General features: G+C 42.5%; 1 protein-coding gene across 1 annotated transcript in view; it reads right to left on the reverse strand.

The window, feature by feature from the left end:
• Window positions 1–2190: 2190 nt before the first annotated feature.
• The window catches only part of cd109 (CD109 molecule), a 114272-nt gene continuing 90109 nt past the window's right edge, over window positions 2191–26353 (reverse strand). The window contains exons 24-33 of the mRNA XM_055639137.1: window positions 26268–26349; window positions 20426–20654; window positions 18818–18989; window positions 16925–17121; window positions 14705–14860; window positions 12563–12628; window positions 10277–10419; window positions 7200–7356; window positions 5603–5705; window positions 2191–4577 (exon numbers count right to left, since the gene is read on the reverse strand). Coding sequence (XP_055495112.1) covers window positions 4384–4577; window positions 5603–5705; window positions 7200–7356; window positions 10277–10419; window positions 12563–12628; window positions 14705–14860; window positions 16925–17121; window positions 18818–18989; window positions 20426–20654; window positions 26268–26349 — 1499 coding nt within the window. The 3' untranslated portion in view covers window positions 2191–4383. The remainder of the gene's footprint in view (window positions 4578–5602; window positions 5706–7199; window positions 7357–10276; window positions 10420–12562; window positions 12629–14704; window positions 14861–16924; window positions 17122–18817; window positions 18990–20425; window positions 20655–26267; window positions 26350–26353) is intronic.

The following is a 26353-nucleotide window of genomic DNA, read 5'->3' on the forward strand; positions in this document are numbered from 1 at the left end:
TCAGGTTGAGGACTTAAGGACCAGATTGCTTAATCAAAGGGTCATGCGGCAATGCTGTATTTCACAGAGACATGGCTTTCACCCAGATTTAGTTTAGTAGAGTTTAGTTTAGAGATACAGCACAGAAACAGGCCCTACAGCCCACCGCGTCCGCATGATCAGCGATCCCCACATATTAACACTATTCCATACATACTAGGGACAATTTACATATACAGCAAGCCAATTAACCTACAAACCTGTATGTCCTTGGAGTGGTGGAGGGAACCGAAGATCTCGGAGAAAACCCACGTGGTCACGGGGAGAACGTACAACTCTGTACATACAGCACCCCTAGTCGGGATCGAAACCGGGTCTCTGGCGCAGCAAATGCTACTGTGCCACTGTGGCCATCTTTAGACTTGGTACTTGGTTCAGATCTTAGACTGGTACTTTAGAAATGAATGTTTTTCAACCCTGGCCATGTTCTCTGAGGTTGTTGTTCTTTGTTAGCATCGGAAAGATGGTGCAGGGGCCTTCAAACCATTACTTTCAAGTTCAAAAGAGCTTCTTCACATCAATCACTGGATTCTTGAATGTCTTTGTACAACCCTAACCATAACCCTACCTCAGCACAGAACAACTATGGACTTGTATTTCTAAGGTTGTTCCACTGCTTTGGTTTTTGTCCAATCATGGACTGATTTACTTAGAATATCTGATAATTTATCGCATATTTATTGTTGTTGTTGCACCTAATGTGCCTGCAAAGTTATAGGAAGTAAGATTTTCATTATGTAGGAAGGAACTGCAGATGCTGGTTTAAACCGAAGATGCCAGAGTATCTCAGCGAGACAGGCAGCATCGCTGGATATAAGGAATTTTCATTATTCCGGTTCATATCTAGCTCATTTGACAATTGTTCTCTTGAATGGTGGGTAGATGGAATGAGCGGCCAGAAGAGGCTGGTACAATGCAATGTTTAAAAGACACTGACAGGTACATGTACATGAATTGGAAAGATTCAGAGGGATCACAATCAAATTTAGGCAAACGGGACTAATACAGACAAGCACTTCCATCAGCATGGATCGGTATTAAGGAAGGAAAATGCAATGCTAGCATTTTATTTCAAGAGGTAAAGAATATATGAAAACAGGAATAAAATGCTGAGGCTTTATAAGGCACTGGTCTGACTGCATCTTGGAGCATTGTGAACAGTTTTTAGGTCCTATATCTGCGGAAGGATGTGCTAGCGTTAGAGAGGGTCCAAAGAAGGTTTACGAGAATTATCACAGGAATAATTGGGTTAACATAAGATGAGCATTTGACGGCACTTGGCCTGCACTCGCTGGTGTTTAGGATGAGGGGGAGGGGGTCTCATTGAAACTCACGTCGCAGCGGCCTCTGCAGTCTGTCTGTTTTTTTGTTATTTTTTTTTGTCCCGTTTTAATGTAGTTTTTATTTTTTTGATGGGCTGTGTGTGTGTGTGTGTGTGTGTGTGTGTGTGTGTGTGTGTGTGTGTGTGTGTGTGTGTGTGTGTGTGTGTGTGTGTGTGTGTGTGTGTGTGTGTGTGTGTGTGTGTGTGTGTGTGTGTGTGTGTGTGTGTGTGTGTGGGGGGAACTTTTAAAATCTTTCCCCTGCACGGAGAACCCGACCTTTCCCTGTCGGGTCTCCGTTGTCGTTGGGGCTGCAACGTGGAGCGGCCTCCAGCAGGAACGTCCTGGGGCTCCAGTCGCGGAGCTGCGGACCTACTCACCATCGTGGAGCTGGCCGAGTCCGGAGCGGGTGGAGCGGTGGTGGCGCGCTGCTGCGACCCGACCCCCGGGGATTCGGAGGCTTACCGCAGATCTGGTGGACAGTGACACCGGGAGCCCGCGGGTCCCTGCTGGGAGACCGCTTTTCGGGGCTTCCGCAACGGCGACTTCTCCCGCCCGAGTAGCGGGGTCGAGGATGACCTGGAGCGGGGCCTGACATCATCGCCCGGCGTGGCTTCAACGGCTGCGGGTCTTTGCTAGCGCCCGCCCAGGGCTCCAACAACAAGACCCGGAGCGCGGCCTTGTATCGCCCGGCACGGCTTTAATGGCCGCGGGACAATTGTTATCACCCGCCGGGGGCTCTGACTTGGGCTCTGACTTTGACTGACATCGGGGGGAGAGGGAAGTGCAGGGGAGAGATAAGTTTTTTTGCCTTCCATCACAGCGAGGAGGAGATGCGCTGTGATGGATGTCTGTGTAAACTGTGTTGTGTCTTGGGTCTTTTTTTTCTTGTATGTATGACTGCAGAAACAACATTTCACTTGAGCCTCTATGAGGTTCAAGTGACAAATAAATTGTATTGTATTGTATTGTATTGTACCGAATAATGAAAGATCTGGATAGAGTGGATGTGGAGACAATGTTTCCACTAGTGGGAGAGTCTGGGAACAGAGGCCTTAACCTCAGAATAAAAGGACGCACCTTTAGAAAGGAGATGTGGAAGAATTTTTTCATTCAGAGGGTGAAGAATCTGTGGAATTCGTTGCGTCAGAAGGCTGCGGAGGCCATCAATTGATCGGTTTAAGTCAGAGAATGATAGATTCTTCATTAGACGGGTGTCAGGGGTTATGGGGCGAAGGCAGGAGAATGGGTTCAGAGGGAAAGATAGATCAGCCATGATTGAACGGCGGAGTAGACGTGATAGGCCAAATGGCCTAATTCTTCTCCTATAATTTATGAATAAGAAATAGTGGACAAAGGGTCTGTGTCCATGCTGGCTGGACTGCATAACAAGCTTTGGGTTTGAATAGTCTCCTCCTTCTCCTGTCTGAGTTTGCTGCTTAAAGAGTCTTGTGCTTTCCAAACTATGTTTGCTGGCTGCTCTGAAACCAAAGGCTACACTATAAAACTAATTGTGAATTCTGAAATCTCCAGCTTTGGATATTAACTTCAAATTACCTCTTGCTTTTCAAGTCAAGTCAAGTTTTATTTGCCATACATAAAGTGCAGTGAAATTAATCTCAACTGGTTCCTAGTCAATAACATGATGGTTCCGTGCTGCCTTTTACCTTTGATCTATTTTAACGGGGTGATCCTTAATATTCCATGAAACTATTTCTAATTTGACACTGATTCCAGGAAACAGGAATGCAAGGGAAAATAACATAAAGAAGTAAGGAAATAGTTGAGGTTTTCCGCACATTTGCAATTTTGAAAGAAGTCGGTTCCAATATGAATTGGACAAAGGGCATATTGGCCATATAATTTCTTGTCCAAATTTTTAATCCCCTGCCAAAAGCCCTGATACAATATTCTATAAATGTAATTTATTGGATACGGGACCAGTTGAAACTTTACACGGCCCCTGATGTTGATTTGAACATTGTAAATTCCGAACGATGTGATAACTCCTTTCGCTCTAGGAGATTGGAACATTGTGTGAGGCTTGTGTCAAACCTTACCCCGATGGAAAGACAAAGGCAGAAACACAATGCATATATCACGAGCTCCAGATTCCCAGTAAAGTGATATGCCAGCTGATACAAAATTGCCATTCTTCATCATTACTTGATCAAACCATTGCAGTGGCCTCTCTCTTCAGCCTGTGCCAGAATAATGGAGATACTATAAAAAACGATTGGCTTGCCCAGTGCCTCCCATTGATATAACTTTACTCCAGCAGCTTTCTGTTGAAGATTGACAGGAGAGGAATGAAGATTTCTTAGTAAGACAAGTTTTACTGACTGATCAGAGACAGACTGGAACTATAATCGCCTGCCCCACCAACCCCACCACCGGACACAATCTATTTGCAATTTGTCCTGTGCTTGGCATTTACACTCAAGAATCTTGCAATTTACTTTACTTCATTGAATTATACATGCACCCCCAGTCTCACAAACTCACAAACATTTACAATTACACATGCACATACACCGCAAATGCACACATGTGTTAAGGGTTTGCTTCCCTTTGTGGATTTTGAAACCTATCGTGCTTTGAGAAGGAAAAACAGCCTGCAGGGTTGATCCAAAGATTGTTCCAGTGGTTTTAATGCTGCTATAACTCAAGCAGTGGTTGTAAATTCAGGACATTGGACACTCTCACTTCCTCTCAAATCTGGATCTCAGGTAGCTCCTCAAGAGCTTAAACAAAACCAGTTGTGACTACAATATTGCAGGCCAGAAACATTTACAGAAAAAAAAAGACACCCCCATTATATCCACAAGCAGACAACACATGGACATTCAAAAGAAAATGAGCAAGGGTTTTTTTTCTTTTTGAAAAGCAGTGGTAAGGATACAGTAGTCACTAAGCCTGATTTCTATATGTTTTGTCATGAAAATACATTTCCCACCCCCTTCAAACAAAACAACAATTACTTCTCCTGGACCAAGAAGCTCTACAATTGATTTGAAATATGTAATTAAGTCAAGCTGAGATAAATGCTAATGAGACATAGCAAGAGTGCAAATTGGTCTCCTTGAATTGGCCTTGCAGCAATGCTGGTTGTAACGGGGCTGTTGCCGGAGCGACACATGCTGCAATCGGGGCTGCAGAAGTTACAGAAGTTAGTGCCGGACATTACCTCTGAGTTGTACGTTCTGACCGCTCTTCTTTCTGTGTTTGGAACAAAATACAACAGTCTGTTCATACCATTTTATTCATCTGTTTTTAACTTAGGAATATTGTTCCCACTATCAGCAACACATGTCAGCCCAATATCACCATTGATAAGACCATGAGACATAGGAGTCAAATTAGGCCATTTGCCCATCGAGACTGCTCCGCCATTCGATCATGGCTGATCTACTTTTCCCTCTCAACCCCAATCTCCTGCCTTTTCCCCATAACCTTTGACGACCTTACTAATCAGGAACCTATCATCTCGTTTTAAAAATACCTAGTGACGGTATTTGCCACCTAGTGACCTTACGTGGCAATGAACTCTACATATTCACCACCCTCTGGTGCTCTATTTTTCCCTCTCAACCCCATTCTCCTGCCTTCTCCCCATAAGGGGTGGGATGACTCAAGTCAAACGAGTTACTATAGACCATATTCCCAAAGTTCTCACCCACTGTGGACACCCCCAGCCCAGGCCAGAGTCCATTGTGATCAATTCACTAAAATTCATCGGTGCACAATCTTGGGCATTCAGGATAGTGGGAGGGGAATGGATCTGCCTTTCTTAGTTTGGAAGACCTCATGTTTCAAGGCTGAACTGAGAAGGCGGTTAAAGTAGTCTGGATACAATTAACAGCAGCAGAAGGGACAACCTCTCAAGATTTCAGGAATGGCTAAAATAAGAGCAGGAGATGTCCTCTTACACATTGGAAGTCAGTTCCAGCTTGAAAATAAACTATTCATTCATTAATTCATTCAAAATCAGCAATCCTTGTCCCTACGCCTTATCAGCAAAGAATAAACACATTTTACATGTGTCTCGTGGTTGCTTCTCCGGTAAAGTACAATGGAGGGATTGCTATGTAGCACAAATGATGAGCCAGGCACAATCATTTGCTTCAGTGCTCTCTCCAAGCACAGTCAGTCCACTAGCTCCAATCTGAGCATGAATTTTAATGTCACTGCCTGCAGTCATGTGCACTCACACTCAAACGCAAGCAAATAAATAAACAACGTACCTATTTTGTAATACTCAAAGATGATCACCACAGCATCCTGGGCATTAGCTACTTTGGAATCTCTCATCACTGGGATGATTACACACACTTCGGTCTCATTTAACTGTTAACAAAGAAGGAATGTTTCTTTACAAATTGTTTTGTGTTTTGCTTTACAAGTTTTTTTTCCCAGAACAAAGAAAAACAGTAAGTGACAAAGACAGATTGAAGTCTTTCCTGAAGCATTGCAGAACACATAAATCAAAGTGATTAAAAGACAAGCAGCACACTTTGCCGCTTTGCCACCAGTGTGCGGACGGAAAGATATGGCTAACTTTAGTGCAGTACGGTCCCACAGAGCATTAAAGGAGCAGACAATCTCTTTTCATGATGTCAATTAAAGAATAAAAACTAACCCCAAGGACTGGAAAACTCCCTTGCGCTTCGCAAAGAGATGGAAATTTTTTCATGACATAAAACAGTATGTCTGCACATTCTCCATTACTGAAATGAGTGACTCAATGAACCTGAGTTTCGGGAACAGAATACAATTGGCGCCTGCCATGAAATTTCAGAGTTAATGCAAGTATCAGAAGATGAAGCTGCACTCCTATGTCTAATCAAGAATCTCCTTTGGACCTATTAGTATTTACAATTTTACAATGCTTGAAGTATGTTCCCCAGGCTGAGGATCTTCAAGCCAAAGGTTACAGTGTCAGAATAAAAGGAGGCCATTTGGAAAAGATGTAATATATTGCTGATGGTTGACAGCTGTTCAAATGATCATCTGAACCTGATTGATTTACAATCAGATGGTGGAAATAATTATTTGGAGTGATTGCCACCAGGAGATATAATGGTTACCTGGCCTCTGTTGACACAGCTGCCTATACTGGTGCAGGTCTAAGGAAATTAACCATTTCCCCAATGATTCTTACCAATTTCATAGGTGCACCATTGAAAGTAACCCATCAAGATGCATCACAGCTTGATATGACACCTGCTCTGCCCAAGACTGCAAGGAACTGCAGAGAGTTATGGAAGCAACCCAGCTTATCACCCAAACCAGTCTCGTCCCATCTGTCTAACTCCATCTACCGCATATTTCATGCTGCCTCCAGAAAGCACACAGCATTAGTCAAGTCAAGTCATATTGACATATGCGCAAATATGGTGCACTGGACCAATCACTCCCCAGTCATCGTCCTTCTCTTGTCAAGCTTGAAAACATCCCACCAGTTTCAGGAACAGCTTCATCCCCAACGTTATGAACTCTTGAATGCCTCTCACATGCTAAGGATGTATTCCAGATCTTCCAAGCTACAGTGATGAAGCCCTTGCATGTTTTTGTCATCTGCTTTCTCTGTAGCTGTAACAATATATTCTGCACAGTTTATTTTCTCTTTTGCACTACCGGGTTTATTCACGTGTGCTATGATTTAACTAGATAGCATGCATAACAAAGTTTTTCATTATATCTCGGTACATGTCACAACAGTAAACCAATAACAGGTTGGTTGAAGTCAACAACACAGTGGGAATTCTTTGACTCACACATGATCCTTCCCCAGATGATAAACGTGCTACAAGTAGCATTTCCTTCCACACTCCAACTCACCGAATCAAAATACAAAGAGACAGCACCATCTTCAAATTCCACTTTTTTGATGAGGTCATCAGTTTGAATGCTATTGATTTCTGGGACAAAGCCGCTGAGCATCCCAACTTGCATCAGGACCATTCCAGTGCTTGATACATTTCCCTCTCCTTTAAATCTTCAGCAGCAAGAAGAAAACAAAAGGTTAGCTTAAAATGATTTATTGTGTCCATCTTCTTGAAAAGGCCACCATTCCCATGTTCTGCCACCAAGTACTGTCTTCAAAGTTATTGTTGCGTCAAGTCCCATTATTCACTAATTTAGGTTGATTAAAGGATACAGCATGGAAATAGGCCATCGGTCCACCGAGCTCATACCAACCATCAATCACTTGTTCACACTAGTTCTATGGTATCTCACTTTTGCGTCCATTCTCTACACATTAGGGGAAATTTACAACAGCCAATTAACCTACAAACTCACACATCTTTGGGATGTGAGAAGAAACTGTAGCACATGATGAAAATCCACATGGTCACAGGGAGAATGTGCAAATTCCACACACACAGCAGTCGGGGTCAGATTAAACCCTGTCTCTAGCGTTGTGAGGCAACTGCGCAACTTTCTCTGACAGGAATGTTGGAATTTCCCTGAGAGTCAGAAACAGTAGATGGAATGGATAGCCGCCTTCTATTCTTTAAGAAAACATGGAGGCTTGCCATCTTAAATGTAGAGCCAAGTCATTCAGAGTCAAAATCAGAAAGGATTTTTTTGTAAACACACATTGAGGGAGATAGGAACCCAAAGCCCTAAATGCAAGTTGATTTTTGGGACTGATTAAAACTTTCAAGATTGAAAGTGATCATTTTTTAATGAACGGCGGAGATCATGCGAAATAGATTCATGGTGGTTAAATGAGCTATTGAGCTGAAACGCCAATTCACAAGCAGGTACAAAACAAAATTTTAAAGACATTGGACATGTATAGGAAAGCTTGAGAGGGATATGAATACAAGAGTCAGGAATTCATATTGAACTTTTATAAAACTTTGATGAGGCTGCATTTGGAGTATTGGGTAAAGTTCTGGTCACCCCATTACAGGAAGGATGGTAAGGCTTCAGGTGGGAATTGGGGAGGGGATGGGGCATGGGTGGATGGAAGAGGTTACCAAGATGCAGGGGATATTAACTATAATGTGAGGTTGGGCGAAAGTGAATTGTTCTATCTGGAGCATTCGAGGTTGAGGAAAGACCTGATAGAAATATCTAAAATTATGAGCGGCATCGATAAGGTAGACAGTCAGAATCTTTTCCTCAGAGTGGAAATTCAAATACCAGAGGGCATATTTTATGGTGAGAGGAAGAAAGTTTTAAGAAGATGTGAGTATGAATATGCAGGGAATGGAGGGATGTGGAACATGTACAGGCCGAGGAATTAGTTTGATTCAGCATCATGTTCGGCACAGGCATTGTGGAATGAGGGGCCTGTTCCTCTGCTGGTCTGTTCTATGTTCTGAGTTCTATCATTCTTTTCTTATTTCCATTTCGCTCACACAGACTGGCCCTGACTAAGAAACCACTCAGTCGGCAGCACTGTCATCAATGCCATTGGTCTCTACTGCTCTCTGCACGATCACAGATATTCCTTTTGTTCTCTCCAATCCTCCCTCTATATCACTTAAAACAAGTTTGACTTCTAACTTTTCCTCACCGTCAACCTAAAATATTAAATCTGCTTCTCTCTCCATAGATGCTATCTGATCTGTGAACAACCGTGACATTTTCAGATTTTCTTGACTTCGAAACTTTATACATTTTCTTTACTTGTAGAATGGAATTGTGTATCTTTTTGGCCAATGTTCTGCCCACCAGTGGCCAGATTTCTTACACCCTGACTAGCTCTTCCTACTGGAGAAGAGAACAGTACCGATTGCCAGACACAGAATGATATATTCCTGAGGGTATTCAGTCAAGTTGAGCAAATCATATAAGCCAAGACATTTTAGGTAAATTCAAGCAGAAAAATGACAACAGATTGCTGACTATTTAGTAGAAGGTTATCACTATTGTGGTAGGGAAAATATGGCTGATAAATAATCCAGGTATGGATAAGGATAGTACAAGAGGTATGGGTTCAATCATTTCTCTTGATCCAGGTTTGCTAACAACTTGAGTAAGACACAACAAAACAAATATAAACAGTCCAGGATATTATTGCCAAATTAGCCCGCAATTACAAAAACTAATATTGAAAATGTGCATTAAACTTTAAATTCTATAGCTTCTTTCACATAGCTTTCTGATTATTCCAAAACACTCTGCAGTCTTTGAAGTACTCCTTTATTCTTACATTGCAATCCACAGTGGATTCATTCTTACAATGCAGTCCGCACTTGCAACATTGCCTCCTACACTATTGCATTGCCACTTGCTGCACTATTGAATGGCCTTTTATTTGCTTGTCGCAACTCCAATCCAATAAGTAAATAATCTATTTATTGAAAAACTGAATAGAAGCTGATTATTGACCCAAACACAAGAGAGAACTCCCCTCACCCTTTTCAAATGGTGCCATAGAGATACTGTCTTATTTCACGCATTGCAAGCCCACATAGCCAACTATGATATAATCTACCTGATATTGTGTGATTAATAAAGCATAGAAATCAACTGGGTCATTAAATTCAAACTAAAGTAAACTATGAAACCGCAGGAGCTGTGGCTCTCATGACTTGGTTAACCCTAACTACCTTCTGTGCGGTACACCAGTCAATCGCAGGGAAGAGGAGTTGGGGCCAGCATAGATCAGCCATGACTATATTAAATGGCAAGGCTGGCTTGAGGGGCTTGGAGGCCTACTCCTGCTACTATTTTCTAGTTTTTGTGTATTCAATTATACAAAAACTGAAGCAATCCTCATGCCTTTGGGAATGTTAGGATAAGCAATAAGACATTTTTGAAGTGTGGCTACTGTGTAGCATGAGGTTCCATTGCTGAGGCACCAGGTGACATGAGGTTAACCAAATGTTAGAACTGTTTTTGCCTCATCGGTGTTGCACATCCTGGCAGTGAATTGCAAACCACAGCCTTACACTTACCTGGTGCAGATAGTTAGAGTCAAGTGATTGAGGTCATCTTTGTTGTCTGAAACATCAAGGACCAAATCAAATGCCTCCTCCGACTCAAGCATACGTTTTCCCTTTGATGCAATTTTACTTTCCAGATTAAAGAGGACATTAAGCTAGAAAACATAAAATCCAGCAGCTAGTTTATTCAGTTAAAGTCTGTCTTTATCAACCGTCACAAGTTACTTCTACATCTTCCAATTTATATAAGGGTCTCTCTGCTCACAGCACAACCTTTCTCACACTGCAGAAGCCAGAAACAATCTGGGCAACCGCTATGCAGAATGCATCTGTTTAGTTCATAGGTGTGACCACAGGCTTCTGTTTTATGCTGTTTTAACCACAAGATACAATAGTTCATCTTTTGACTTGCTAGAATTTAGAAGATTGAGGAGGGATCTTATAGAAACTTACAAAATTCTTAAGGGGTTGGACAGGCTAGATGCAGGAAGATTGTTCCCGATGTTGGGGAAGTCCAGGACAAGGGGTCACAGCTTAAGGATAGAGGGGAAATCTTTTAGGACCGAGATGAGAAAAACATTTTTCACACAGAGAGTGGTGAATCTCTGGAACTCTCTGTCACAGAAGGTAGTTGAGGCCAGTTCATTGGCTATATTTAAGAGGGAGTTAGATGTGGCCCTTGTGGCTAAAGGGATCAGGGGGTATGGAGAGAAGGCAGGTACAGGATACTGAGTTGGATGATCAGCCATGATCATATTGAATGGCAGTGCAGGCTCGAAGGGCCGAATGGCCTACTCCTGCACCTAATTTCTATGTTTCTATGTTTCTATGACTGGCCATTTTACATACTCCTCGGATTCAAATTCAGATGTGGCATAATTTATTGTCAAATATACCAGGGTGCAACAAAATTCCTTGTTCGCGTGAAACTCATGGAGAACATTACACATGCAGTAAAGATGGATACAGCAGAAATACAATGACAAATGCAAACCAGCTAAAAGATGCAAAAATTGTAGTGCAACAATAACAGGATAACTGAACGAGGTAGAGAAGGGTAAGAGCATGTGGCAGCACTTGCGAGAGGGGTTGTGAAAGAGGTGACTGGTTCAGAAATCTGATGGCAGTGGTGAACAAATTACTTAAGTCTGGACATCTGGACTTTTAAGATCCTGTATCTTCTCCCAGAAGACAGCAGAGAGAAAAGAAAATGATCGGGCGAGCAGCCTCCCTAATGCAATGCACCATGAATATGGAATAGATAAAATAAAGTGATAATCTGTAATGGATAGGGCAGTGTTTTAGATCACAATATCTATCTCCATTTTCAGACAATTGTTGGGAATGAGGGAAGAATTTAAAAATAGAATTAAATGCTTTAATGTTTGGCATGGGCTCGGTGGGCGAAGGGCCAGTTTCAATAGTGTATGGACTCGGTGACTCTGAATAGAAACTTGAGGCATACCTCGGTTTCATTCACTTGGCTGAGTTGTATTATGAAATTGGTACAACAACTCGAGACTCATCTTTCATTTAATTACTGCTCATCTCCCCATTTGTTTTTATATGCCCATCGCTTTTGCCATCTCCTGCCTATGCATACCTTCCCATCTGTGGTTTATGTAAACATTATGAACTGTGAAGGCCATATGGCATGGCTTTTTGATAAAATGTGGCAGCCACTGCATTGTACTGAGCGGTGACTATCTCCATTAACAGATGTTTTTATGAAAATCATAACAGAAAAACTGCAGATGCTGCAAATCTGAAATAGGAATAGAGAAATGCTTGAAACACTCTACAAATCTGGCTGCATTTGAAGAAAGAAAAACAGTTAATGCATCAGATCTCGAACACTACATCAGATGCAGATAATATTTTGTTGGAAATTTTTTGCATGTCACTTACTTTAATGGATGGCAAATCACTCCAAACCGTTCCTTTCCATGTATCTGCCCATATGTCTTTTAAGCATTGCAATTGAATCTGCTTCTAATACTCTCTGTGGTGGCTCATTCTTTCTACACAGTACCCTGTGTGAAAAAGTTTCCGTTCAGACCCCCTTTAAATTTATCCCCTTTCACTGCAAACTAATTTCCTCTCATATATTCCGTGCTGTTTGACTATATGGCTACTGTGCTGTAACCATTCAATAATTCTATTTCAGTAAATCTCCTCTACTCACATTCCAAGACATACTTCCCAAAGGTTCAGTGACTATAAATGTTGACTACCTTTTTTAAACAGTAAGAAATAATGTTTAATGGATGTTATTGATGGCTGATAATGTTACAATACCTGGACAATGGCCATGCCTTGACCCTTTGCTGTTACTGTCACTTGTAGAGGCTGCTCAATCCCAATCTGTACATTGAAAGAAAATGACCATAGAAAAGGTAAGATTAACTAAGAACAATTTGTTTACAGGTCAGTTAGAATCAAAGCAGAACTACCTCTGGAAGATTGTATTGTGGCACAGCTACTAGAGCTGTTGCTTCTTAGCTCCAGCAACCCAGAATCAATTCTGACCTTGGGTGTTGCATGATGAAGTTTGCATATCCCCCTGTGATACATGAGTTTCCTATGATTGCTCTGGTTTTATCCTGTGTCCTAAATGTGTGGGGCGGGCAAGTTAGCTGGCTACTGTAAATTGCTCATTACATGTAGGTAGATAAGTGCAGAACCAGAGGCGATTGTTGGGAATAAGGGAAGAATTTAAATATATAATCAATGCTTGAATGTTTGGCATGGGCTCGGTGGGCAGAGGACCAGTTTCAATAATGTATGGACTCGGTAACTCTGAATAGAAGCTTGAGGCATATCTCGGTTTCATTCATTTTGGATGAGTTGTATTATCAGATGAATGATCTGGGGAATGCAAAGTCAAAAATTCCTATGTGTCTGTGGCTATCACTTTGGACTATTGTTTTAGATTATAAGGTCTTAAGGTCATAGGAATAGGAGTAGAATTAGGCCATTCAACCCATCAAGTCTACATCATTCAATCATGGCTGATCTATCTCTCCCTCCTAACCCCATTCTGCTGCCTTCACCCCATAATCTCTGGCACCTATACTCATCAAGAAACTATCTATATTCTCCACTCAATGTTGCAAAACATAATTGGCTTATAAAGTGTTATTGTGATTGTGATTGATATTACGTGAAGCAGAAATCCCATCGTTTACAGATGGTTGCCACAGATACCATGCCATGGGTGTGAAAAAGTTGTAGGGGTTGCTGGGACTTATAGGTGGCACTTATCCTTAGTATCCTGGTCAGTAGTTACTTCCTCAACCACCTCTATACGGATGAGCTAGCCATTATAACCCTGTTTTCATGGAGTTTTACTGGGTCTAAGTTGTCCATTGTACTTTCTGCAAATGTGCCGGTACCTCCATTGGCTATGAAATGCATTGGGATGCCCCAACATTGTGAAAGGGGCTAAGAATAAAATTGGGGATAATGCAGGTAAAGAAGCAGCATTAACGGTTCAATTTATATACAGGTCAGCATTGGCTCAGTTTCTCTCATCGCAGGTGCTGCTTGAAATACACATACACATACCCCCTACACATCAACGGCGAGTGTGTGGAGAGGGTCAACACCTTCCGGTTTCTCGGCGTCCATATCGCGGCTGACATCTCCTGGACGGACAACACGACAGCGGTCATCAAGAAGGCTCAGCAGCGGCTGCACTTCCTGAGGGTCCTCAGGAAGCACAACCTGGACTCTAACCTGCTGCTGACCTTCTACCGCTCGTCCATCGAGAGCCTGCTGACATACTGCATTACAGCATGGTATGGCAGCTGCACCATGGCAGACAGGGAGAGGCTTCAGAGGGTAACCAGGACAGCGCAGAGGATCATTGGTTGCCCTCTCCCCTCCCTGATGGACATCTACACCTCCCGCTGCCTTAGCCGGGCAAAGAAGATCATCAAAGACAGCTCCCATCCTACGTTTGGACTGTTCGACCTGCTGCCCACTGGAAGGCGCTATAGGTGCATCAAATCCAGGACAAACAGACTCAGGATAGCTGCTTCCCGAGAATTATATCTACCATAAATTCAAATCCACACATGCACTGACTACACCGCCCAACACGGACTTCCATCTGTATATATGTATATATGTATGTAGCGCCGTAGAATTTGTGCACCCCCCCCCCCCCCCCCCCATCTCCCTTCTGTTTTGTTTTTCTGTTTCTTGTTTTTTGTGTAAAATTGTATGTATGCACTGAGTACGAGCAGCTTTCAGTTTCACTGTACATGTATAGTGACAATAAATGGCATATCATATATCGAAATGCTGGGCATTCCCATTGATATTCCAGATTCCTGGCATCTGGACCTTTTGGTTTCAAGTGTTATGAATGCTCTTTCCATTTGCTCCCTTGGGTTGAGCTAATGTTGTTGTAGCCCGCAGAAATGGAACAAATACCTGTACAGCCTGCAGGACCAACATGTTTGCGGAGGAGATGGTGAAAGTTGCTGGGACAGTTAGCCCAGGTCCATTGACCGAAACAACTAGGTCTGTCGTAGGAACGATGTTCTGAGCTGCAAACTGGGACAGTGCTTGGAGGGCTATCACCGTGTCCTGGAATAAAGAGCAAAAAAGAGAGATCCCTGAAAACAAATCCAATCCACAGAATTACTGAGTGAAGATGAATGGAGGGCATTCGGCTGCTGCATTTTTACTTTGGTCTTTATTGCTAAAGGATTGAACACAAAAGTAATGATGCCTTACAGTGATTGCCTATGGCCTTGGTGAGACGGGGACATGGGAGACTGCATATGCTGGAATCTGGAGCAAAAAAACAATCAGCTGGAGGAACTCAGTGGGTCGAGGAACATTTGTGGACGTAAAGGAAAGAGGCCTAATGCATGATTTCGACTCGTAATGCAGACTATTCCTTTCCAACTACAGATGCTGCTTCACCCATTGAGTTCCTCCAGCAGATTGTTTGTTGCTTCTTGCTGAGACCAGAGCTGAAGTATTGTGTAGAATTACAGAGAATGCAACAAAGATTCACCAGACGCTTCCTTTGATGGGCCTGCCAAATGAAGCAGAGCCTCTATTCTTTAGATAAATGAGCAGCTATTAAAATTCTAGAGTTTGACACAAAATGCTGGAGTAACTCAGCGGGACAGCAGCATCTCTGTAGAAGGAATGGATGACGTTTTGGTTCGAGATCCTTCTTCAGACTGAGAGTCAGGGGAGAGGGAAACTAGAGATATTGAAGTGTAGGAGCGAAAACGACAGATCAAAGCAGACAATGGTCAAGGAAATGTAAAATGGTTAATTTGTTGGTTGAGAGGAAGCTGACAACGAGGCATGCAAACAGTAAAATTAATCAGGACAGTGGAACTAGTTGGAGAACTAGGGTGGGGTAGGGACAGAGAAACAGGCAAAGCAAGGGTTACTTGGTTAGTGAAATCAATATATCACTGGTTTGTAAGCTGCCCTAGTGAAATATGAGGTGCTGTTTCTCCAATTTGCATTTGGCCTCAATCTGACAGTGGAGGAGGCCCAGGCCAGAAAAATCAGTATGGGAATGGTAGGGGGAGTCTTTAGCAACGGGGAGATTAAGAGTGTTTGACTGGGTAGATAAGGGAAGAATGCTTTCCCTGGTGGAGGAGCCCAGAGCAAAGGACTATGATCTCCAAAAAGAAATGGGGGGGGGGGGATTTACTGAAACAAAGAGATCATTTGTCACTGAAAGGGTGATGTATCTTTTTTTAATTTCTGTGCCGGAAGTGGTGGTTCAATCATGTACAAACAAAAGATCGATTTCTGGCTGTCAGAGGGTTCAAGGAATATGAGGAATGTAATAGGAAATTGTTAGAAGATAAGCCATGATCTTATTGAAGAGCTGAAGAGAGTGCAAAAATGACTCTCAGGAAGGTTACCGGGGCTGAAGGGCTTGAGTTATGGAGCGACTGGATATCTGGGACTATTTATCCTGGAGCAAAGGAGGCTGTTGGGGTGATCAAATAGAGGTTTATAAGATTGTGAGGAATCTAGATAAGATGAACGGTCAGTTTTTTTTCTCAGAGTAGTGGACCCTAAAACTGATTGATAAACATAGATTTGTGAGAGGGAGAGCATTTGAAGGGCACCAGGCAGGTAACATTTTCACACAGAAGGCAGCAGGTATATGAAACAACCTACCAGAGGAAGGTGGGCACAACTGCATTTAAAAGATATATGGACTGGTATATGGGTACAAAGGTTTTAGATGGGTATGGGTCAAATGCAAATGGAACTAACTCAGGAAGGCACCTTGGTCAGCAGGGACGAGTTGGGTCAAAGGTCCTGTTTCGATGTTGTTTAGATTTATAACTATGAATGGTGAAACACAGTGGACAGGAAAAAAGCGGGAAATTTTAGCTCACACTAGGAGGCTGGACAGCTGCAGAGAATGCATGGGTGACCAGCATGAAGATCCTAAGGGAACATTCACTGGGAAATAGGAATAACATTTGCAGAAAAAGAGCAGGGGAGTGGAACTAATTTGATATTGTATTAAAGAAAGCCAGACTGGACACAATGGACTGAATTACCTCATTGCCCATGATGTATTTCTCACTCTTTTGCATACATGAGAACATTAGCAGAAACCAAGCCCTAGCAGAACAGGGGTCAAGGTGTCACGTGTACCTGGGTCGAAGAGAAGCCTCCAAGGTGGTTCCTGCGCTGACTGAGCCACTGCATGATGGGGATGCCCTCTGAAAGTCTCTCCTGCCTCAGGTGTGACAACAGGGCATAGGCAGCCACTTCAATGTCTGACGAGAGGGTCTTCTGTCCCCACCAGAAGGAAGGTCTGCTCACGGGTGATGACCAGAACTTTACACCAGCTGTGGTCAAAGACGGAATGGTTATTCTGAGCTCAAGAGGCAAGTGTCTAACTATCATGTGCACTGGGAACAGAACAATGAAACTCTCACTTGCTGCAACTTTACAGGCACATTAAATGCAACAAAATAACAAATAAATATGCAATAAACAATAACACTATAAATTATTAGTTGCACTAGTTAACCAGATCATGCTGGTGTAACAATTAAAGAACAATTTCAATTCTTCCACCATCATGACTTGGAAATATATGCACTTCATCACATCAATGATCATTCCTGGAAATCCCTCCCCAAAAACAATGTGGGAGCATCTTCACCAAGCCTCCAGGAGGTCAAGGAGGCAGCTCACCATCTCAAGGGCAAGGGCACCTCATTTCAACTTCTGTCCCCGCAACCTTAATCACCTCAATCTCAATATCAAGAGAAATTAGGGGTGGGCAACAAATGCTGTCCTCTCAGTGATGTCCAAAGAATCCAAACAAATTGTTCTAAAGTATTTAAACTCTTTATGAAACTGTTCAAACTTTGACAAAATAAACACTTGTAACCCTTGCTACTTTTGTGTTATAAATATATGTTTTATTATTGGTATTGATACTATTAGCTGGTTAGGCTTAAATATGTCAGCAGTATAAACAATGAACTGCATGATTCACTTGTCAAAATATATGAACGATAGTCTTTTAACCCCATTTAAAAGATGCCTATCATCCCAAGTTACTGGTGTTTCAATTATGGGCAAAAATGTGATAGGATTGTGAAACTCCTTCCACAAGTTGTTGCAAAGTTTCATCCTACAAGTTTTATTTCACTAAACACCAATTGGCACAGATAAAAGCACAATATCTCACGTCAATGACCGGATTTAGAACTGAAATAATGAGGTCAAGCATGTTATAGGTTTCATTCTTAACATTGAACAAGGGAAGAAGACGATGTCAATCAAACCTCCAAGCCTGTTCTGATGCTGATCTCTATCCAGCCCAATGAACCTGCTTTGGTTCCTTAATCTAGGGTTTGGGTTTTATTTAATCGGGTTAAAACTACTTGGAGGGAAGTCTGGAATTCCTTAGGTATGAGGAACATGTCTCTGACACCAACCCCTGGCCTTGTTCAAGAATGTCCATTGGAGAAAACATTTACCACAAAAACTATCTGTAATAAAAAACTCAGTAAATTAGAAAATTAGTTCCTTGTTATCCATCCAATCAACTCCTTTGATCACCTCAATTTACTGACTTCACTCTCTGTATAATCATCAATAGATCTGTTGTTATTAACAACCATACATGTTTCTCACATTAAAGATTCCAACACCAAAGGCACCTGGACAACCTGAGTCTTCATCCCATAATGGAAAATCCTTCTGTCCTCTCTACCCATCCCCAAGCATGCAACTTAAAACATGCGTGTTCTCTCATTACTTCAGCTCTAAAGCAGGGTCATTGACTTGAAAATGTTTTTCTCCTCACAGATGCTGCCTGACCTGCTGAATATTTCCTGTTTTCATTTCTAATTTCCAGTTCTTGAATTTCCTTTCACGTTTCAGGAATACAGGTCCACTCTGTTGCTTTTAAAGAAATTGGAGTGAAATCGTAATCAAAATAAATTCTCTTCATTCAATCTTTAACCCTATTCAAAGACCATTACAATTTAAGAACACTATTTCAGAATAATTGTCTTCCAGCCTTACCCTGTTTGTCTGCTCTTTGATTTAGTTCATTGAGTGCTTCTGTTGCGAATTTGCTCTTGGCTAGGGTCAGTGCATATGCTGTGAGGCTCAGAGTGTAGTTGCTACTGATCCCATCATGTAACTTGCCTTCAAGATACGATACAGCACCTGATACCTGATCTAAAGCACTATCCTGAAAGAAACATCTTTGAAAGTAATTTACAGACTAGGATAACAAAATAAATAGAATGAACAAAAATGCAAACATTGTTGATATATGGCAGGAGGCTAAATCTCTAACTTTTTTACAAAAAGATTAAAGATGCTGGTTTACAAAACTGCATAATTAAAACAGAAAATACTGGGGACACTCACCAGGTTAGACAATGTCTTTGCATAGAGTTAATGTTTCAATAACCCAAAATATTAATCCTTTGCCTCTTTAGCTTAGTTTAATTTAGTGATACAGTGTGGGAACAGGTCCTTCGGCCCACCAAGTCCACACTGACCAATGATCACCTGTACATTAGTTCTATCCTACATACTAGGGACATTTTACAGAAGCCAATTAACCAACAACTGCATGTCTTTGGAGTGTGGGAGGAAATCAAAGCACCCGGAGAAAACCCATGCGGTCACACGGAGAATGTACAAACTCCATACAGGCATCACTCAAAATCAGGAATGAACGTGGGTCTCTGCTGCTGTAAGGCAGCAATTCGACCGCTGCCCCATTGCGATACTCTCTACATATCTGTTGCCATGTATTTCGAGCATTTTCTGCTTTATTTCAGATTTCTAGAATTTGGTTAAAACTCACGACTTTTTAAATGTATCTCAATGAGCACCTGAAACACCATCGCGCAAAAGGCCAGATAATTTGGTGGTAAATGATATTAGTATGCTGGCCTTCCCCAGGTTGTGAACTCTCGACTTATTGATAGCCCATAATTGAGGCTGAGTTGAGGCGAGCAGAGCTTTGGGAACGCTGATCAGGCTCACTCACTGAGTCAGGGTGAGGCCGACTGGTGGCTGCTCTTCCAATGTCTGCTTACTCTCCTGTCACTGCTGTTCCCGTGATCTCTCCCACGAACTGACTTTCGTTCATGTCTGACACACAGAAAATTCAGGTTACGATCAGTTCACAGGAATGGAACACTTTTGTAACCTGTGGATGGTTGGCATGGACATGGTGGGCTGAAGGGCCTGTTTCTCTGCTGTATAACTCGGTTACCTTGACTCACTGTTATTATTTTGCTTGTACAACTTTTATTTAAGTGCCCAAACACCATGCTTATGACTGTAAAACATAAGCATTGTTTCTCCCTTAAAAAAAGACCCAAAGTGCTGGAATAACTCAACGGATCAGAATCTTTGGAGAACAGGAATAGATAGAATATTAGGTAACGTTTCGGGTTAGACTAAAGAAGGGTCCCAGCCCGAAAAGTCATCTATCCATGTTCTCCAAAGATGATGTGTGACCTGCTGAGCTACTCCATCCCTTCTTTCTACAATGTTTCTCCCTTAATCTATTGAATACATCCAGCTAACTTTCAAAATTTACAGCATCTGCAGTACACCATGTTCACAGAGGCAGACTATTGAGTATTACAAGAAATGACATGCAACCTTGTATTTCTCATCCTCCAAAAGTGCCGTCAGTACGTAAGCCGTGAGCGCCACGGGCCCATTCTGTCCTCCTTGGAGTTCTGTGTGGATCACGCGGCCTGGCTCCAAGAACTCGCCACTTTTATTCTGGCGTTTTATTATCCATGATGTGACATTGTTTAAAACTGCCTTGTCAATGTAGATAAATTCCTCTGCCTGTAAGAAGCACCTCAGTACAAAGGCTGACAACCTTAAAAAAGAAAATAATATGTTTTACAATAATACATTCTTCAAATCAATGCTCTGGAACTGATAGTTGGCCACATGCTCCAAACCCACAATATAACAGTAGACATGATGGACTTCAACTAGACCCTATTTCAGAGGCAAAATGCAAATTGTGACAGAGAATTAATTTCTTCTCTACTCCCTGATACAAAAAGAGATATGGAATCACTGGGGTAAAGTCCAAAATGAAACATCCTAAGTCTGGTTCCTATTCCAGTAGTCTGTGACATGGCTGAATGAGTTATTTCAGAAATCAGAAAGCAGAGGGATGAGAGAAACAGAAACTGCTCGAAACACCTAGTAAGTCATGCAGTATCTGTGGAGAGGGAAAGAGAATTAACACTTCTGGCCTGAACTTCTTTTACAGAAGGTTGGGGAGTAACTTGGTAGAGGATTTACAAAATAAAGGAATTATTTGGTTGGCTAAGCGTTGGGGACTTACTGCCACTTGCAGAAAAGTCCAAAATGACACAGACATATGTATGGTAGGCACCAATTTGGAAAGAGTTAATGTCACAGAATTATACATATTTTGCCTCAATCCATCCGTGTAGGCCAAGGTGCCCATCTAAACTCATCCTATTTGTCTGTGACTGACCCATAACACCTGAAACATTTTCTGTTCATGTTTCTGTGCAAATGTCTTGTTGTTGTATCTGCCTCAATCTCTTTCTCCTGCAGTATGTTCCATGAAGCGCAGAATTCAAATTTCTTGACCACCACCCCTCGGCTCACTCTTCTGTTTTGTTTTCCTCTGGCCCTCATCTCTCCTCCCAGACCCACCTCTGGCTGAGTTTCCACTATACCCTATCCTTTTTGATCTTCCCCTCACTGATCACCGAATGCCAGGCCTTATCCTACTATTTCTCCACCTCTATGAGTTCCAAGTCTGACAAACTGTTGAACTTTTATTCTCCACCTTGGAATCTGTGCCTATTTCTTTGGCCAAGAATCTTCACCCCATACTGTGGACCACTTCTCCCATCACCAGATGTCCCAATCCACCTGGAACACTCCTGGCATCTTGCCCTAAATATATCCAAAAAGGCTGGTTATTTCAGTACTGAGTTCCAAAATTGCAGACAGAAGATGAGGTGCTGTTGCTTGAGCTTACACTGGGTTCCATTTGAACATTGAAGTTCAAATACAGCGAGGTCATGGGAACTTGCAGCAAAGTAGAGCTGAGGACTAGATTAAACAGCAAAGGAGGGCTGGGGGACCAAACAGTTGAGTTGTGCCACGGTTTATTGTGCTTCTATAATTTTACAATGTGTTTTTGTGGTTTGGAACTTAATGCCTGAGGGGTAGTAGAAACAGAATCTACAATATATTCACAAGCAATCAGATAAATGCTCAAAAGAAAACAACATGTTCAGAGTTGTGAGGAAGGAGCAGCGAAGAGAGGGACGATTTAATCAAAACAAAATGCTGCAGGTGAAAAAGGTTGGAGAGACATCCTGTATATTGTGAGATCCTGGAGTAACATCTTTACCCAGGGGTCGGTGAGAACGAGGAGCAGGCTTTCAGGCTGACGTGAACAAGCCTATTGTAAAGGAGCTGGGGAAATAAGAAGCAGCCAGCCCTCAACTGCTGTCAACTCATTGCAGATGTATATATATATAGACCAGGTTTATCACAGCCTCTCAGTGCTGACTTGGCCCGTTACAGCCTTGTCTTTTGACTGGGCACATTACAACCTCACCTTCTGAATAGGCACTTTACAACCTCGCCTTCTGACAAGTTTCAGCATCACATTCTGAAGAAGCATATTACACTCCAGCTTTTTCCCTCATATTTCCAGCATTCATTTTTTTTAAATCTTGCTGCAGGGAGCTTCATCTTTTTTTCAAATTCTTTACTCCTGCCATCCACTTTTTCATAGAACTCCCTTTTGGTTTGGCCTTCCTTCCCTCATTTTCACTGCATTTAAAACTTGATTTACCTCTAATATTCTTCCACTTCTAATGATAGGTCATCAACATTATCCTAGCTCTGTTTTTCTCTCTCCACGGATGCGGTCTGACCTGCTGAGTATCTTCAGTGTTTTCTATTTTACATTCAATTTCCAACATCTGAGGTTTTCTGCATTTCTATATCCCAAATCATTTTGTTAGGGCAGTGCCTACTGATGCCTAATTTACGATACAAATTGCACGTACATTCTGTTCCGATTTTGGGACACATCAAAGCAGTCAATGCCATAAATTGGCAAGAAATCACTGTTGCAATGTAGGAAATGCAGAAACATATTGTGTATCGCAGATTCCCACAAACAATAGATCAGTGGGTGTAGCAATGATGTTAGCTTACTTTAGTTTAGTTTTGTTTAGAAATACAGCGTGGAAACAGGCCTTTTGGCCCACCGAGTCCATGCCAACCAGTGAACCCCACACACTAACACTATCCTACACAACCTACGCACAGTTTACAATTATACCAAACCAATTAACCTACAAACCTGTACCTCTTTGTCATGTGGGAAGAAACCAGAGATACTGGAGTAAACCCACGCAGGTCACGGGGAGAATGTACAAACTCCGTACAGACAAGCAGCCATACTCAGAAACCCGGGTCACTGAAAACTGTTAAGCAGCAACTCTACCGCTGCACCACCTATACTACCGCTGTGTCAGGGACATATATTGATCAGAAACATTGAGGAGAGCCCTTTCATGTAACCATTCAATCCATCCTTGCCTCTGCTTTGTCACTGCACAGGGAATTTCCTATTAGAATCTGTGCTCCAGATCCTGGAGTGGGATTTGAACCTGCAACCTTCTACCTAACCACAGAATGATGAAGGCTGACAGCTAGACTGTATTACTCACTGACCTGAGCAGGCTGAGGAATAAAGAATAAGCACCACTTTACAATGTCAGTTTTAATGGCACTAGAAAGCAAGTTCTTCTATTTAAGGATGTGGTTTAGTCACGGTAAATATTTGTCTAGAGCTTGGATTAGCCGTGGTTAAAATATCAAGTGCAATGTAAATCATAGAAGCAGCAAATTCAAATATATACTCCTTTTCCTCAACCACTCTGGCTTCTCTCCCATTTCCAATCTTGTGGAATCAGATACAATTACTACATTTAAGAGGCATTTAGACAGACACTTGAATAGACAAGGCACAGAAGGATACAGTCCAAATCCTACCAAATAGGATTGATGCAGCTGGCTAGAAAAATCAGCAAGGACGTGGTAGGCTAAACGGTCTGTTTCTATACTTTACAACTGTTTGACTCTTTGTCTTATCTCCTTATTCTGTGCCTACCATCTCTCTCCTTCTTAACCATTTCTCTGCCATTTTTATTTTTCTTCACCTTTAATATTCATTTAATCTTTCTTTCTCATGTGCAATCTATCCATTGTCCCCTGTCCTGGATTTTAGTTTCTCTTCCTGCACTCCTCTCTCGATTCATACCAGCTTTTACTCTCCTGACACTCTTTAGCAACCAAAGATAGACACAAAACGCTGGAGTAACTCAGCAGGACTGGAAGTATCTCTGGGTAGAAGGAATGGGTGATGTATCGGGTCAAGCCCCTTTTGTCAGATACGGAGTCTGAAGCTTCTCCCCCCCATCCCCCATCAGTCTGAAGAAGGGTTTCGGCCCGAAACGTCACCCATTTCCTTTGCTCCATAGATGCTGCTGCACCCGCTGAGTTTCTCCAGCAATTTTGTGTACCTTCGATCTTCCAGCATCTGCAGTTCCTTCTTGAACACAGAGTCTGAAGATGTGTCTCGGCCCAAAATGTCACTCATTCCTTCTATCCAGAGATGCTGCTAGTCCCGCTGAGTTACTCTAGCATTTTGAGTCTATCTTCGGTGTAAAGCAGCATCTGCACTGCCTTCCTGCACTCCAGCAACCTTTCCTTCTTGGCATTTTGCCCACTTTGATCTGTTCTTCATCTTCCTTTCTCTCCTTTCTTTTCCACATTCTCTCACCATTTCCTCGACTAATCACGTATCCCTTTTCCATTCTTTCTTTTCTCTAGCATTCCCTTTTCATATCTTTCACTTTCTCTCCCATATGGTTGCTGTTTGTACACAAAACATTCCACCATCTCAAATTAATTGACCAGCAGTCAATTAATTGTAGTAGTCAAGTAGACAGCTCAGTCAGAAACCTTATCAGATTCAAGAAAGAGAAATAAATTTGACTTTACAAAGGCCTATTTTTAAAGTATGTCATTTGCAAATCAGCAATATTATTTCCGAAAGTTGAGACCAATAAACTTTAAAGAGCTCTCATTTAAGGAGCTTGCTAAAGCTGACCATGCTACAAGATGTTTGCTGCGGTATTGTAAAGTGGAAATAAAATGCTGAAAACGAGGAGATCGCTTAGTTTTTTGTAAGTCTTACTGACCACAGAAAGCTTGATTTAATCATGAATCACAAACCATTGCAAGCGTAGGGGCCAAAGCTCCTGTATTTCACTCTTTTTTTCCAGGTCAGTCACGGAACAAAATTCTCATGAATCAACCGTGCCAGATGTACCACACTTCAAAAAAAAAAAACTACTGTGTGCATCTCACATGTTTACAGCACTTTGGAAATGCAACTGACTATCTCAAACCATGTCATCATGGGTTGTGGCAGGATGTAAAGCTCACGAGGTTAACGTGAGCAGCAACTAAGCATATTATTTTGAATAATACAGGGAGAATTAGGGAATAACGGGGCAAAGGAAAGTGACTGGCTGACAGCAAGAAGGAGAGAGAGAGGGAGAGAGCAAAGATACAAAGAGCATGACCAAATGAGAGCAAGGGGTGGAGGGAGTGAGACCAGTGGGGCAACAGAGGAGTGGGATGAAAGCAAAAGAGAGGGAGAGAGGAGAGAGAGGGAGAGAGGGAGAGAGGGAGAGAGGGAGAGAGGGAGAGAGGGAGAGAGGGAGAGAGGGAGAGAGGGGAGGAGAGAGAGAGAGAGAGGGAGAGAGAGAGAGAGAGGGAGAGAGAGAGAGAGGGGAGAGAGAGAGAGAGAGAGAGGAGAGAGAGAGAGGGGGAGAGGGGGAGAGAGAGGGAGAGAGAGAGGGGAGAGGGGGAGAGGGGGAGAGGAGGGAGAGAGGGAGAGAGAGGAGAGGGAGAGAGAGGGGAGAGAGGAGAGGGAAGGAGGGAGAGGAGGAGAGAGGGAGAGAGAGAGAGGAGAGATAGAAGGGGGGAGAGAGAGGGAGAGAGGGGGAGAGGGGGAGAGGGGAGAGAGGGAGAGAGGGGGAGAGAGAGAGAGAGAAAAAGTTAAAGAACCAGGGAATTTGGCAGGCAGAGCTGACGGAATCTTAGCCATCCACACATAGGGCAGTGAGAACCAGCTGAGAATTAGCCACTGGTTCTCCTTCCACTGAGTCCATTTGGCATGATGGAAAGTCGCTCAGTGTGACTATGTTCCCAGTGGTTCCTTCCGAATGTATTCTCTACATAGTTATCCCCACCACATTCCTCAGGAATTAAACTGAGGAAAAGTAAGCAATAAATCTTGCGACGTTTTTTTGGGTTGGTTCCACAGCTGAGTGAATAAGAGCCTTGTAATTGCATCTGCAGGCAGAATGGGCCTTCAATCCTCTCCCAACAGAAACCTTCTTACCAAGTACTTCCAGAAGAATCAGAGTTTCCAAATGCACTGAAGGAGCCATCAGTTCGCTGGTACGTTAACTCCCTTTGGTAACCTGC

Source organism: Leucoraja erinacea, chromosome 8 (genome assembly GCF_028641065.1).
Source record: "Leucoraja erinacea ecotype New England chromosome 8, Leri_hhj_1, whole genome shotgun sequence".
In the NCBI taxonomy this organism is placed as follows: domain Eukaryota; kingdom Metazoa; phylum Chordata; class Chondrichthyes; order Rajiformes; family Rajidae; genus Leucoraja; species Leucoraja erinaceus.